Genomic DNA, 15,464 nt, shown 5'->3' with positions numbered 1-15,464 from the left:
TACAGTCGACTTAGCGAGCGCCGTCTCTGTGTTTATGTCCTCAATGATTGTACGAACAAAGGAGTTCATAGTACATGTTCAATTACTCACACAAATTAAAATAAGTAAACAAGTTTTAAAGCTTGTTTCTATCTCATTTTAATGCCAAGTGTTGAAATATTTTCTCACATTTCCTACAGAAGAGTGACTCATAGGAGGGAGGAGTTACATTTTCTCAGAGCAGTTCCCACCCCTTAGCTCAAAGTTCAACAGACAAATGAAAAGTGAAACAGGAAACCAGAATGGGTACGGGATGTTTTCTTTAAGATTTTCATGCAGTTAACTCATGTGGATACAGTACAGCAGAAAAACAGTAAGTAGAAATCCATTCAGCTTATTTTGTTTCAAAAGAACAAAATGTTTTTAAGAAAATGCTTCCTTTCATTTTTCCATAGTCAGCATATATGCAGTGATTTCACTTTAGATAGAGACAATAAAACAATTACTTCCAAAGTTGTTTTTAAAAACTTCTTATACATCTTTAAACATCTTTTTTTATAGACTCTGACATTTCAAACTACCCTTGTGCAACAGGAGATGGCACTACCTAGCATTGAAAGATGTCGTGATGAGGACCTAGATGAGAGCATAGAATGGAAAGAGATTGGCTGTGGGGGGTTTGGTACTGTCTATAAGGTCAGACACAAAGTCAGAGGCTTTGTTGCCATCAAGCTACTTGAGAAAACAGGGTAAATCCATTTGATTGTAATTCTTTGTTATATGTATTGTATTTTGTAAATTTTGGTAGACAACTGAAACGTTAAATGTTTTATAGATACTGTTAGATGATTTAGCTTTCTCCTTTCAGAACCACTGATGAACTGTACAAAGAGGTTGAATGTCTGACAAGACTGTCCTCTGAGTTTGTTCTGAGAGTCTATGGGATTTACAACAGTAAGAAGTTTCTACAATTTCGAAAGGGAATAGTCATGGAGTTTATGAAAAGGGGAAGTATTCAAACCCTGCAGAAGGACTTGAGTAGCCCTCCACCACTGCCACTGGCCGTGAGATTGGCCTATCAAGTGGCTAAAGGGATGCAATACATCCATTCAAAGGGCTTTGTTCACCATGACCTTAAACCAAGCAACATTCTGCTGGATAATGACTTTAATGTCAAGGTAAAATACTAGGCTATCAATGTTCTTTGTTCACTATAAATCTGAAATTAAACTTAGTTGTTTTTCTCCCTTTGCATTTCTCAGCTGGCCGACTTTGGTCTCTCCAGGAAAACTACAAGTGTTTCGGCAAGTGTTTCAAAACTTGACGAAAGTTCAGAACTTTCGGCATGGACCGGAGGCACAATACAATACATGCCACCTGAAGCTTTTCCTCTAAACTATAAAATAGTTCGCTCTTTTGATGTTTACAGGTAAGAAAAGCTTTGAATAATAGATACATTAATCATACAAATAGGAAAAGAAATACTGGACACAGAAGAATTTTTTTCTCTGTAGATATCTAGCTAATGAGATCACTGACATTAAATTAAACTGGTAGCAATGCAGTTGGTTCACAGAAAGAAATTAAAACTAACTAACCCATAGATTATGTTTAGTAAAGAGGATTATAAGCATTGAAGACACTTCCTCATATCTACTTGCTACTTAGTAGAAAATTTCTTTTTTGTCGTGAGTTCAAGGCATGTGTATGAGGAAAGTAAAAACATTCACTGGCTAGATATTCCTCACAAACAAACTTCACATGTGGGACACTCATCTAATTTTGCTCTTCTCTTTTGTTGTTAGGTTTTCAGTTTTGTTTAAATTAGATGATTCTCCAGATGTGTTTCGATAAAATCTAAGTGTAAACTTTGAATGTCTGCCCTTTTTCACTCAGCTACGGCATCCTTCTTTGGTCTATTCTGAGTGGTGAAGTACCCTATGCAGGTATCAGTGATTATCTTTTAATCTTTTCCTATAATTAAAAACCATCTTAGTTAAAATTACAATAACCTATTTGCTTTAGTTTGCAAACATAGTTTACACCCATTTCTACATACATGTCTAGACACCTCCATATTTAACCCTGTCAATGCGGTTTTGTTGTTTGAAATACTTAGGGAAGATGGATAAACATGTGATACTCAGGGTTAAAGATGGAGACAGACCTGATGTGGAACTTTGCCTGAAAGAGGAGAAAGAAAAGAAGACAGCAGTGATTGAGCTCATGGAACATTGCTGGAAACAAAACCCTTCTGACAGGCCAGACTTTAATGGTATGAGTAGGTTTGCCACGGAAAGAAGAATGTGCATTGACTCTTTGTCATATTGGGCTAAAATCCTTATGTTTAGCTATTAGTTACATACATGTTTAATAATTTCAATGATTCTTTTGATAGCCGTGCCTTCTGAAAACACAAACTTGTTTTTCTTCTAGAAATCATCAAAAAACTTCAACCGATTTTCTCACTTCACGAGGATGGAATTGATGCAGCCATTGATGACGTTTTATTGAAACTAAGACAAAATGTAATTCCAGAATAAAAACTTGTTCTGCAAGTTTACGAGTACATGTTCTTCTTTTGCAGCTGCTACATAATCTTTACTTCTCTTTTCCAGCAGTCAGGAAGTAGCAGCCAGTTTTCTCAGGCAAATGCTGCAGACTTGGTTCCTTCGCCCACTCCAGGTAGATTGATCAATGCTTCTACATGGCTGTGCTACAACCCATTAATTTTATGCATTTCTTTCTGTCTCTTTCAGAAAATGAAGTGTCAAATGATGTTGTTGATCATCCCTCAGATACAGTACAGGTATTATCTAAATTTATTAAATGTGAGCTGGACATGAAGAGAAAATATTAAAACAAAAAATAATATCAAATTTACGCTGTTTTGTTATAAATCAAGAGATTTCAATTTTATGTTTAATTAGCATATTTTACTTCAGCTACAGTGAAATGGTTGTCCATATTTGGTCCTCATAGTTATTTGTAAGTCACTCAACATTCATGTTTTCTCTGTTCTCAGCAGCCATCTAATGTAGTTGGAACTCAAGATTTAACAGAAGAAGAAAAAGGTCTGTAGCATTTTTGTGAATTTCTGTGTCAAAAAACAGAAAACATAAATAGATTGTGATCATGTTTTTTTTTTTCCTGCATTCAACAAAACACTACACACAGCAACGATTGTTGATAGCATGATGGATGCTATTATAGAGAAAAACACATGTGTCATGGAGGTTGCTGAGGATCTTAAGAAAATGGAAATTATCCAAAATGAAACTTACTCCAATATTGAGGCAGAAAAAACAAACCAGGCAAAAATGAGGGAGCTCTACAAGTCATTACGTGCATCAGGGAAGGTGAAAGTTGCTTTCTATGATGCCTTGGAAAAGCATGAACCAAATATTCTGAAAAGTCATGGTATGATTTCCTGTTATTAGTCATGCAAGGTTTTATTTGTGCTGTTCAGGTTTTTATTTTCCCTTTTTCTCTCCTCAGGCGACAGTTGAGGCATTCCTGCATCAGATGTCCAAAAGTGTGTGTGGTTTTCTTCATTTCTTCTTTGTTTCATTTTCATTGTGTAAAGTCTACAAATAAATACCAGATATTTTTGTACAAGATGTCATCAACTGTGACACTTAGGGTTTCCAGCTTGCATCTCTGACAAGCAATATTTCTTTTATGTAATCTTATTCCTAATAAAAGCGGAAAAACCTACATCTGCAAAATCCCTGCTCCATTTTATTCCAATAATTTAAGGCAGTAAAATGTATTAAATTTTTACAAAGACTCTGCAAATTTATTGTAGTTGTCATGTTACTGTCTCTCTTTCCATCCAGGGGCACTGTAAGAAAAAAAGGCATCAAATATCCAAAATTACACTCATTTTACAGAAAAATGAGATTCATTGCTTGAAAGATTTGCAAATTCTCAACATCTTTATCGAAAGGTAAAACTTAAAGTTTCAATGTTTTTTTTTTTTCCAATATTTTATAATGCTGAATATTGTCACACCTAAAACTATAATTAAGCTTCACTTATCAAAATTATTTCATTTTTATTTGTTGGTGGAGCCATGCAATTAACAAAAGAGTAAGTGTACTGTCAATCAAGTGAGCATTTAAGGTTCAGATCTTTTGCAAAGAAAATTAATGTCACCTTTGTTTAAAGATAAACGTTTCATTTTTTTCTTCCAAAAAGAGAACTCCATACTTTCTAAGCTAAATTTAGCTACATATTTGAGCAAACAACTGCCTTTCAGAAGCCACCTAAACACTGAAGAGTCCACCTGTGAGTCATTTATTTCAGCAAAACTACAGTTGTTCTGTAAAGTTCTCTGACGTTTATTGGAAAACAACAAGGAAGGAGTATTACAGACCAAATACACTTCAGCAATAAGATTGTAAAGAAGTTTAAATTTGGCAGGTGACTCGGGTGCTTTGGTGGCACAGGGGCAAAGCACAACCCACGTATTGAGGCCTTAGTCCTCGTGACAGTGGTCGCAGGTTTGATTCCCAGCCTGGCAACATTTACTGCATGTCTTCCCCCTTTCTCATTACCCTAATTCCTGTCAAACTACTTTCAAATAAAGGCCACTAGAGCCAACAAAACTTAAGAAAAAACAAAAAACAAAAACTGGTCACGCCACTTTACAATAAACAGGATTTGGACAGAGACATATGGTATTGGCAAGATCATGTGTTCTTCAGCTGAGACACAGATGCTGATTGGAAAATGTAGGAAGTAAAATACTGGGTAATCATGGAAAAAAAACACTTTGGAGGCTGATGGTTCATCATTATAACAACCTTCAAAATATAGCCAAACCCCCGGGAGGGATAGTTCAGATCAAAACATATTCATACATTAAAATGGTTCATTCAAAGTTTAAATCTAAATTCAGGTGAGGATTTGTTGTTTAAAATTGACATTTCAACATGTATCCATCTTTCTTGTCTTGAATTGCAAAACTGGTGAAGACACATCCAAAACGACTGAATATATATATAACATACATTCTATAATAGAGTTCCTTTTCCTTTCATTTCACAGTTAAATATTTGTGTGGTGACAAACTTCCCAAATGTATTGTGACAAAATGTCATAAACCTTAAGGGTTATGAATATTTCTAAATGTTAGCATCAGAAATTACTTTTTATTTTTACACCTGGGTGGGACAAAAAGCTGTGGAGCCGTGGAGACCGAGGGTTTGTAAGAAACTTTTCTGGTTCAGTCCCTAACTATAACTGTCACAAACAGTTAGTCAATCAACTGTAGTTGATGGTAAGAAAAAACTAATCACTCACCTGTTGCACTTTAATTTAAATGACTAAAATCACACTAAAAAATAAAGGAAAAGAGGAATGAGGGCAAAATTAATCTCTTATATCTAATGTTTTTATGGTAACGACTGTTCAGTTGTTGTTTTTTTTTAACATTGGGAACATGAAGATTCAAATAATGGATATGTTCAGTTTTATTGGCAGCATGTCTGATAGCATTTTAATGTGTGTACACATGCAGACACCATGTTTCGCTTTATTTCATTTTGGGGGTGAGACATAACTAGGCCTTGACGTTCACACATTTACAGAACTCTAGTCCTTCAAGGGAAAAGTGTTAAAGCGTAATCCTGTTCCATCCTTCCTCCGAGGTGCTGCTTCCTTACTCCACCCTACACACCTATCTCACTCCACCCCATCCTGCTTTAATGCTCCCAATCCTCTTTGTGGGAGAGTGACGTCTGCTACAGTCAGAAACAGAGTTAAGCTCAGTAGCCACCAGGGTAACAGAGTGGAGAGAAGCTCCCAGGCTGGAGGGAAAACAAACACGGCTGGGACCAACTCAACTTCTCAACCTGGGAGGGTGCTGAGGATTCTGAAACTATCATCCCTTGATAAGGAAAAAGACTCCTTTTCCTTCTTGCTGGCTTTGGTTCCTTCCATGATGGAGTGTTTTCAAACTGGAACATGAACACTCCTGATAACTGACAATATTTTTCAAGGGGTATTTTACTGACACTGCGTACTTAAGCCGCAAGTATATCCCTGCAAAACTGAAAATTTTATGATTTGGTTAAGCTGCTGCTCAAGGGGCAAACTAACTGGCAACAAGAACAAGCCTACTTGTGTGAGCATGCAATCAACTGAACAACACATGGAGTGTCTCTTGAGGTCTTCCAATGTTTACCTGGAGTGCAAAGTGTGATTCTAATTATATGCAGAAAATCTAAAGAGGAGTGTGGAGGTCACAGAGCTGGATTTCCTAGAGATGGAAGGTCATGGATATGACCGCTTTGGAGAGAGTGACAGGGACAATTACCAGATTGATTACAGACGAATTGTAGGAGACATGGAACCAGCAAGGCCTCGCGTCTCAAACAGAGAGGGGGAGCAGTCTCAACACTCCTTTTTGACTCATGCCTACCCGCCGTCATATGGACACGGACATGAGACTGCAGCCCAGAGGTACAGCGCCACACGGATCCAGGCTGGATATGAACCAGAAAGGTCAGTGTCCACATTGAGTCATCATTGCTTTCAGTTAACAGTAGCTACTCTCAAGTCATAGTACCATGAAAGGACAAGTAATTGAAATATTCTCACTTTCTGTTGGCAACATGCACTTCCCATTCCAATCTATTTATCGGCAACCTTGGCAGCCAACCAAATCCTCTTACCTTGTGTGCTGCCGTCATGAGTATATAGAAGGAGTTTCCATTGACGGGGATATGTTCCTGTCTGCACTCCTGATCTAGGCACAACAAGAGTTAAGCAGAGGTCAAGACAGAAATAAACACTAATTAATGAGAAAGATTTAGGAAAGGTTTTAATTGTTATCGCTGTCAGACTGTTTACAATCTGTCAAATTACTTATGAATCTGAATTATTCTTTTTCAAAGAAATGTTTGATTTATGCATTGTTGTGGCTGTTGATTGTTAAGACGTCGCAGGTGGCAAGTTCAGTTGATGTGTTCATGTTTCAGCATGGCGGACTACTTGATCAGTGGAGGAACAGGTTATGTTCCAGAGGATGGACTCACAGCACAACAGCTGTTTGCTATTGGAGATGGGCTGACGTACAAGTAAGACTTTACTGAAGCACACACACTGCTAACCTACTGAGACTACTGTAAAAATGCTTTCTGCAGCACTACCACCTGCAGCGAGCACAGACTTATGCAATGAGTTTCATGGTAGCTAAAACTTACAGTGATGACACATCTGCTTAGGCTTTAAATGGAGGATTAAACGAGTAATAGTACTTTAAGGGATTCTGAGTGGTATCATCGTTTAAGAGCAGTATGCTTGTGTGTGTGTGTAATGGTGTTGGTAGGAATTTAGTGTGGAAATAGCTATCAGGGTAGCTTTCTGCATGTGTGTGTCTGTGCGTGAGACAGAAAAATAGGGAAATAGTGCTTCACTTCATTGTCAATTTTATTACAACAGTTTGCAAAAAAGTACAAATGACTTTTTATTTTTATTTTTTATTTTAGATTACTTTAATGCAGTGTTTCTTAATTCCGGTCCTCAGGCCTCCCTGCCCTGTATACTTTTCTGCCACACACCTGGATTGAATATGTGGGTGATTAACAGGCTTCTGCAGCACTTGATGGTCATGCAATCATTTGAATCAGCTACTCTGGAATGGAGGCACATCTAAAACATGCAGAGCAGGGGGGCCTGAGGACTGGAATTGAGAAGCGCTGCTTTAATGAGACCTCCATGGCTGATGAATGGTTGCATGAGTTGCTTTTCATGTGTAGTAAGTGGTGCAAGCTGTTACTTGTTAAATTATTTTACACAAATTTATAATCTGGAGTAATTTGAAGGTAACTTATGTCACATTTTGTAACTACAATGGGTCCTTAATGGTAAAAGAAGGACAATTTAAACCTAAGCTCACTTTTATCAAATATTTAACAATTTGTGGCCATTGGGTCAGTCTTATTAATTTTAAATATGATATTATTATTACTATTATCTACTTTCTTTCCATTTGCAGTGATTTCCTTATCCTCCCTGGTTTCATAGATTTCACGTCTGATGAGGTGGTGAGTAAATTTAAATATACGGGTTATTATTATAGGCAATACTCTTTTACTGTTTGTCGCACAACTTTTGCAAACATACTGATACCCATAAAGCTCCTTCATATACTTGCTCACATTATAATCATAAACACCAATTTATTTGAGGTTATTTTCCATGACAGACTCACACAGAGTATTACTTAATTGCCATAAGCATATTTTACAAAACAATCTGCAGAGTGTGCTACAAATGTATATCCTACATGATTACTGAACAATAGAGTCCATCTGTTTTTAATTATGTCCTTGTATGAATACAGTTGGCCTATCCAGTTTGTTACAGTGCATTAATGAGCAAACCAGTTAGAACCAAGTAACACATCTGAGAGGTCAAGAATCATTTTATATTAAAATTAGGTTATAAAAGGATACCCCAAGCTGAGAATATTGAAATTAAACAACACACGTTACAGATTTCTATTCTAAAAAAGAAAGCTGTGTATTTCTACTTTCCATGTCCTAATGGTTTGTTAATTTGCTGGTCTTTCAAAAAATGTTAATAAAGAACAGAACGCTGTTTGTTGAATGACAGAATATGAAAAAGTTCAAAAGATATGAATACCTTTTTGAAGCCCTGTTCGTGAGTACTGCACAGTCAGGTTAGGTTGCAATCTCCTTCACAATAGCAGTTTTAAAAACTGACACAGCAAGAAAAATATTTTGGCTGAAACTAATAGAAATGTACCAAAACTAGAATCTTTTCAACAAGATTTCTGGTTCTGTTCAGATAATTTTGAGGTTTCTGGTCCCAAACAAATGAGCAGAAGGCTATTTATTTCCCTTTCTCGGTTTTCAAGGTCCGCTGGGACATTAAATTAATTTTATGCCTGGTCACATGGGTGGTTGCCTGTTAGCAGGTGTTCAAAACACACCTGCGTCTTTTAGCACTTAAGAGCTAAACCCAGCAAATAACCCTTCACTGTGTCCAAACAGGCTCTTATGTGTATTCCATTGTAGTTTTGAAAACTGTCAAAGAGTGAAATTATGGTTCACAATTGTTATTTTATTTTAAAGGACCTGACGTCTGCACTAACAAGAAAGATCACTCTGAAGACTCCACTCATTTCATCACCCATGGATACAGTTACAGAGTCGTCCATGGCGATCGCCATGGCAGTGAGTACAAGCTCTAAACACATGCACTGTGCATCTCACTTCATTGGGACATCAGTTAAAAAGAAATTTAAAGCAAAATTCATATTATATGGAATCATGACACTCATTTCAAGCATTTGTTTTAATTACTTTTATGGTTTGCGTCAGATGGAAGCCCAAAATTAAAGACAGCAAATTCATATATGAAAGGATTTTTTGATAAACTCTTTATATATATATATATGAGGACAGAACAGTGGCTCAATGGTCCCAAGTTTTCTCTTCTGATTTGGAAATCAGAGTGTCTGATTTTACTACCCTGGCATTATTACGCTTGATTGGTTATAACATTTTCAGGCCCTAAACATATGGACACAAATTTCATCCAGAAATGTTTTGTACTTGCACATATAAACCTCATACTGGAACGTGGAAGTTTAAGAGGAAGATGAGAGACAACAAAGCAGATAAGCTGATTGCCTCAATTAAACTTATGCTTGCTTCCTGATGAGGAAGTGGCACAGGCACTTCCTCATGAGGGTCTGTGGCACTCATGAAGGAAAAAAAATGATGCAGTAATGCAAACTAAAGAAAGACCTGGCCAAAAGTGTTGATGTACTTTTTGGCAGACATTTCTATTTAAACATCTATTTTCTTATATAAAACTAATATTTTATGAGGAAAACAAATTTCAAGTTTGCATCTACTGTAAGCCATAATCATCAGATATAAATACTTTAAAACAAACACTGTGCGTGTTTGATCCACTTAGGACGACTTTCATTTTCTTGTCAAAGACTTTGATGTACATGGTATTCTATTTTGAACCTCAGCGGCCAGCTGTCTGCATGTATTAGATTTGACCCTTGTTTTGCACACTATTGAAATCAACATGTTGTATCCTTCTGCAGATCTTGATGACATGCTAAGGAAAAAAAAACACCTCTTAAAACATGCATGACACAGAGTCTCAAGGGCAAGAACTGGTCACAGCAGCTCTGATTAAAATATGCTCTTGACCTGAATGCTGACCTAAATAAATTTTCCATTTTTATCTAATGGGGTATTTATTTTTCCTTGTTTCCATCTGGGTGATGTTAGCTGATGGGAGGGATTGGAATAATCCATCACAACTGCACTGCTGAATTCCAGGCCAATGAGGTGCGAAGAGTCAAGGTAAAATAAGTCAATATAAACAAAAACTTTCATCATAAAAATTAAATATGCCTGTGGAACTATGTCTTTATTTTTTTCACAGCATGGACAGCAATAAAACTACACTGTGAATAAACACAGATGTTTTTTTATTTTTTGCCAGAAATTTGAGCAAGGTTTCATCACAGACCCAGTGGTAATGAGCCCACATCACACAGTGGGTGACGTGTTTGAAGCTAAGAGACGCCATGGTTTCTCTGGGATCCCAGTGACAGAAACAGGCAAGATGGGCAGTAAGCTGGTTGGCATTGTGGCCTCCAGGGATATTGACTTTTTGTCCGAGAAGGATTATGAGAAACTTCTGGAAGAGGTGGGTCTCGAGTTGTTTGAACTGGGAACAATTTTTTTTTCTTGTGAGCATATCATGTTACACCCATTATGCTGTCATTTGAAAAAGTGCATTAGCATCAATCAGTCTTTACAGTTGAAATATTTTCTACTATAGGCCATGACAAAAAGGGAAGACCTAGTTGTTGCACCAGCTGGAGTCACGCTAAAAGAAGCCAACGACATACTGCAGCGAAGCAAGAAAGGTAACGATTTCAAAATGTTCTGCTGCTGAGAAGAAAATAAGTAGGATTATGAAAGCCATCTCCTGGTTTTACTGATTTTAAAATGTGATTTTTTTTTTTTTTTATATTTTTTTTTTTTTCAGGAAAGCTCCCCATTGTGAATGACAATGACGAGCTTGTTTCCATCATAGCAAGAACTGACCTGAAGAAAAACAGAGATTATCCTCTGGCTTCCAAGGACTCGCGCAAACAACTGCTGTGTGGGGCTGCCATTGGTACCAGGGAGGACGACAAATACAGACTGGACCTCCTCATGCAGGCTGGAGTGGATGTGGTGGTTCTAGTGAGTCTTGAGTATTGCATGTTTCAGATTTTGGTGGATGACTTTATATTTGTTAAGGTAAACTCACAAAAGATGGAGTATTAAATGTAGCAATAATTACTTCTTAAATCTTATCGGTACTATTTTTTTGTGACAAATTTGTCAAAACTAATTATGAAATAGTTCAAAAAATCTCATTTCTGTAATTTTCAGAAAGTAATGTATAGAAAAATATATTTCTTTTGAATATAACAAAGCTTTATGATTATACTGGAACTTGTCATTTAGGGAAATAATAATTATCCTGTGAGTAATAACATCATTTAAAGATTTTCTTTTTTCAAGAAAAACTTAAAACTTTTTAATGAGAAATTGCAAAGTAGAGTAAATTATTAAAAGTATCATCAATGTCTCTTTTTTTGTTTGAATTAATAAAAATTAAAATATTGCATGTATGATTTTGTGTTATGTATACTTGATCTTAAAGATTTGTAAGGGAAAGAGTTTCTGTTTTGCTATAAAAAAATAGGTCATGAATAGTTTGAGTTGAAGGTGTTTATGAGTTAATACTTCAGCCTTCACACTTTCTGGACTATATATAATTTCTTTACCTATTTTAACTGATCATCTTAACTATTACTGTTGTATTTTGTTTGATTTACTTTTAATATTTTCCCTTAAGGTTTATCATACATGTTCAACTTTATTTTTCATAAAAATAAGAAACGGCAAAACCCTTCTATCTATGAATATTAGATGTTTTGAAATTCATTCAGTAAGAAAGATGTCGTACTGTTATTGACGTATTCACCACTGAATATTCCACCTTTGTAAACTAATGAAGCCTCTTCATTTTGAATGGACAAAAAAAATATAACAGTTTAAAACAAGGTCACCAAATGTAGGTCACCATCTCTGGAGATTGTTCTCTCATTTTACTATTTATTCCTGTGGTGGCCATGATTCACCCTGGATGAATATTATTATTTTCTCCCAGGAGGAAATTCAAATAAACATATTTCTATTTGTCACAAATACAAATAAAATTATTAAAAGTACTTTTTTGTGTTCATTGGTGCTTTGGGTGCAGCAAAGCTGCAACTGAGAGCTTTTTTAAAAAAAAAGCTTTAACAGGACCCAATGCATCAATGAAATTCCTTTGATAACTAATAACTTGTTGATTACTAATAACTAACTACTTTGTTGTTTATGTTACATGTTTTCTATATTAGCTTTAAAACTATAAAAAGACAAAAGCATTTAGTAAAAGTAAATAGCCTGTTCTATCTCTCTGGTTCTATCTTCTGATTGCAGGACTCATCTCAAGGAAACTCAGTTTATCAGATCAACATAATAAACTACATTAAGCAGAAGTATCCCGATCTACAAGTGATTGGAGGAAATGGTGACTGTGCTTTCTGAATTACATCACTTTGACCACATCTGTTTCCTTCATCTTTCAGTTGTTCTCTGTTCCTCTGTCTCTCTCTAGTGGTGACAGCTGCACAGGCTAAAAACCTCATAGATGCTGGTGTGGATGCGCTGAGGGTTGGGATGGGCTGTGGTTCTATCTGCATTACCCAGGAAGGTAAAAAAATAAAGCTGACGACCCAAATATGACCAAAATAACCCTTTGATTTTGTGGAAACACGTCCAAAGATCTACATCATTTACATGTCAACTACTTGTTTCAGTCTTATGTTGTTAATTTCTTCCTCAGTGATGGCATGTGGACGACCTCAAGGAACATCTGTTTATAAAGTTGCAGAATATGCCCGACGTTTCGGAGTACCAGTAATCGCGGATGGAGGCATTCAGACAGTAGGGCATGTGGTGAAAGCTCTTGCCCTGGGAGCATCTACAGGTAGAAATGGGCAGGAGTCCCAAATATTTATCACTTTCTTAGGTTCAGTGGGGAAATAATGATTGTCCCCATCTTGCAAAAGAAGTGTTTAACTGTGGACATTGTTGAGCAAACTGTTCTTGCCAAAAGTTGCAAATACTTCACTCCAAAGTTTTGTCCAATTTTATTTTTTCATCAGTGATGATGGGGTCTTTGCTCGCTGCAACCACTGAGGCTCCTGGAGAATATTTCTTTTCAGATGGTGTGCGTCTGAAGAAATACAGAGGAATGGGCTCCTTGGATGCAATGGAGAAAAATAACAGTCAAAAGCGTTACTTTAGGTATAAATGTTTTTCGGCATCGTAGCGGATAGAAGGTGGCTGATGGCTCCTCATGGTGCCTATAGAACAAAACCACTTAACAAACTACTTTAAGCAAGCATACTTAAAGAACAACATTTCTTTCTTAATAAAGTTGTAATTGACTGTTGTTGTAAAATAGTGCAAAAATATTTTCTCTGTATGTCTTGAAGTGAGGGAGATAAGGTGAAAGTAGCTCAAGGGGTCTCGGGATCAGTTCAAGATAAAGGTTCTGTCCAAAAGTTTGTTCCTTACCTCATTGCTGGGATACAACATGGCTGCCAGGACATTGGAGCCAGAAGTTTGTCGATTTTAAGGTCAATACTTTATGAGTTAATTTATTTGAATTTTTTTTTGTAGTGTAAAATCTTTAGCAAGTTTTCACAATGTGTGTTGGGGTGCAGGTCAATGATGTATTCAGGAGAGTTGAAGTTTGAGAAGAGAACCATGTCTGCTCAGATGGAAGGGGGAGTTCATGGCCTCCACTCGTAAGCATTTCCTTTGGCTTTATATCTCTTTTAATATGCTTTAGAATTTGTAAGAGTGTGTCTATATTGCCACTTCATCTGTGTGGGACTTGTGATTCAGTATTAACTTTTATCAGCTACAATTTTTTTTGCTTCCTAAATTCACTTTTGTCTGAGCTGGAATGAAATTAAGCTTTTGTAACATCAAAACAATCTTTTTTTCTTCTTTTTGCCTTCTTGATATCATTTTAGATATTCTTTTTTGCCATGTAAGTACTTGCATTCCAACATCTACATCACTGCTTGACTCATCTGTGCTGAACATAGCTTTTTACTAATAAAATTTATGATCATGTTTTTTTTTAATTATTATTATTATTCCAATTGTAGTTACAAGAAGTGGCTTCAATGAGGCAGCAGGACGAGGAAGTATGCGATCAGGACCAAATGTCCCGACCCCAGCTGCAATGAGCCGATGCAATGGACCGATTTGAATAGAGATTTGCCACCAAGATAATGGAGTATATTTGCAAATATCTCTCTTTGAGTTAAATCAGGATTAACAGCAAGATCATAGATGACAAAATGTTAAATTACTGGACATATGGATCATCTGATGAACTCTTCTTTTATTTCATGTTTTTGCAACGATGGCGGGCTGAAAAAGTTGTAAAGAAGACATATTTTAATCAAAAGGTACATTTTGAATTTGAAATAGAAGAGGCTCTTCTCGTTTGAATTTAATCTGATAGAAATCTGTGTATATTTTTTGCATAAAAATACCAAAGCATTTTATTTCATATATAAACCTTTGTAAGAAAGTGTTTTCAATTCTCAATAATTGGTAGTCTCATTTTTATGTCATTCTTGATTTCCTTGAATTGTATCTACCTTACATTAATGACCAAAGTCTGTCTTCAACAAAAGTATTTATTAGCATGACAATCCTTAGTATTTTCTCTGTTCATGTCCACCATTTAACAAGAAAGTACCTACTAACTTCACTTTTCATTGAAACAATACAATTTTTATTTTATTTCACCTGTTAAATTTTTATTGCTTTACTTATTTTGAACTATTACAGAGTTTTTTTGCATTAGTATATATATTTTTTTTATTTGGTAATTATTATCTTTGTTACCATAGAAAATTCCAGGAAACTGTCTGAGATGTGTGCAATATTGCATCCAGTTGAGATTATTTAGCTGTTCCTCCTAAGAATTTGGCAACATCATTATTGTTCTCATCTACATTAAATTTAAATAAATTCTCCAAGTTGTAACTAGCATTGTCAGAGCAAAAAAAAAAATATTTTGAAGTCAACATTGTGACATCATTGTACAGTTTTTGTGTGTATTTTGGTATATAAAGAAGGAAATATTTCATTCTTATTTCTCACAGAGTCAAGAATATATTATAATATACGACTGATCTGTATGTTTGAAGACAAATGAATGTATAATAACCTTAATACTTCCTAAAATCTTTATTGTGAATCTGCTTTCTGATCTCTTGTATTGGAAATACTGAGTTTATGAGAGGAATAATAAAATGTGCACTATGAACATTGTGTTAAATT

The 15,464-nt window shown here is 35.8% G+C and overlaps 2 protein-coding genes across 9 annotated transcripts; both read left to right on the top strand.

The window, feature by feature from the left end:
- The first annotated feature begins 243 nt into the window (after window positions 1-243).
- On the top strand, window positions 244-3,707 carry LOC122835324 (receptor-interacting serine/threonine-protein kinase 3-like). Of its 5 annotated transcripts, none has more exons than XM_044124284.1 (12): window positions 244-352; window positions 541-728; window positions 848-1,157; window positions 1,242-1,408; window positions 1,876-1,925; window positions 2,099-2,254; window positions 2,416-2,507; window positions 2,601-2,664; window positions 2,739-2,788; window positions 3,005-3,053; window positions 3,157-3,399; window positions 3,478-3,707. In XM_044124284.1, exons 1-12 carry the CDS (start codon window positions 326-328, stop codon window positions 3,486-3,488), a joined length of 1,407 nt encoding a protein of 468 aa, XP_043980219.1. In that variant the 5' UTR covers window positions 244-325; the 3' UTR covers window positions 3,489-3,707. The 5 variants fall into 5 exon arrangements, with proteins under 5 accessions (XP_043980219.1, XP_043980221.1, XP_043980218.1 ...); XM_044124286.1 differs by having other exon boundaries at window positions 2,598-2,664; window positions 3,008-3,053; XM_044124283.1 differs by having other exon boundaries at window positions 2,598-2,664.
- A 2,012-nt stretch (window positions 3,708-5,719) lies between these two features.
- Window positions 5,720-15,450, top strand: impdh1a (IMP (inosine 5'-monophosphate) dehydrogenase 1a). Of its 4 annotated transcripts, none has more exons than XM_044124779.1 (16): window positions 5,720-6,489; window positions 6,966-7,064; window positions 7,985-8,033; window positions 9,087-9,188; window positions 10,269-10,343; window positions 10,486-10,692; window positions 10,828-10,915; window positions 11,038-11,237; window positions 12,531-12,621; window positions 12,709-12,804; window positions 12,937-13,080; window positions 13,259-13,400; window positions 13,592-13,735; window positions 13,823-13,906; window positions 14,138-14,154; window positions 14,276-15,450. In XM_044124779.1, exons 1-16 carry the CDS (start codon window positions 6,251-6,253, stop codon window positions 14,377-14,379), a joined length of 1,881 nt encoding a protein of 626 aa, XP_043980714.1. In that variant the 5' UTR covers window positions 5,720-6,250; the 3' UTR covers window positions 14,380-15,450. The 4 variants fall into 4 exon arrangements, with proteins under 4 accessions (XP_043980714.1, XP_043980715.1, XP_043980717.1 ...); XM_044124781.1 differs by lacking the exon at window positions 5,720-6,489 and adding an exon at window positions 6,743-6,759; XM_044124780.1 differs by lacking the exon at window positions 14,138-14,154.
- The last annotated feature ends 14 nt before the right edge of the window (window positions 15,451-15,464 follow it).

This window comes from Gambusia affinis, linkage group LG08, assembly GCF_019740435.1.
Source record: "Gambusia affinis linkage group LG08, SWU_Gaff_1.0, whole genome shotgun sequence".
Taxonomy (NCBI): Eukaryota; Metazoa; Chordata; class Actinopteri; order Cyprinodontiformes; family Poeciliidae; genus Gambusia; species Gambusia affinis.
This window is presented reverse-complemented; position numbering and strand designations above follow the sequence as displayed.

Bases quoted from the DNA above. Each gene is read 5' to 3' on its own strand.
- LOC122835324 (XM_044124283.1), top strand. From the start codon at position 326: ATGTGGATACAGTACAGCAGAAAAACA. The intron at 1,158-1,241 runs GTAAAATACTAG...TGCATTTCTCAG, and splicing joins ATAATGACTTTAATGTCAAG to CTGGCCGACTTTGGTCTCTC. The intron at 1,409-1,875 runs GTAAGAAAAGCT...TTTTTCACTCAG, and splicing joins CGCTCTTTTGATGTTTACAG to CTACGGCATCCTTCTTTGGT.
- impdh1a (XM_044124779.1), top strand. From the start codon at position 6,251: ATGGAAGGTCATGGATATGACCGCTTTGGAGAGAGTGACAGGGACAAT. The intron at 7,065-7,984 runs GTAAGACTTTAC...TTCCATTTGCAG, and splicing joins GGAGATGGGCTGACGTACAA to TGATTTCCTTATCCTCCCTG. The intron at 12,805-12,936 runs GTAAAAAAATAA...TTTCTTCCTCAG, and splicing joins TATCTGCATTACCCAGGAAG to TGATGGCATGTGGACGACCT.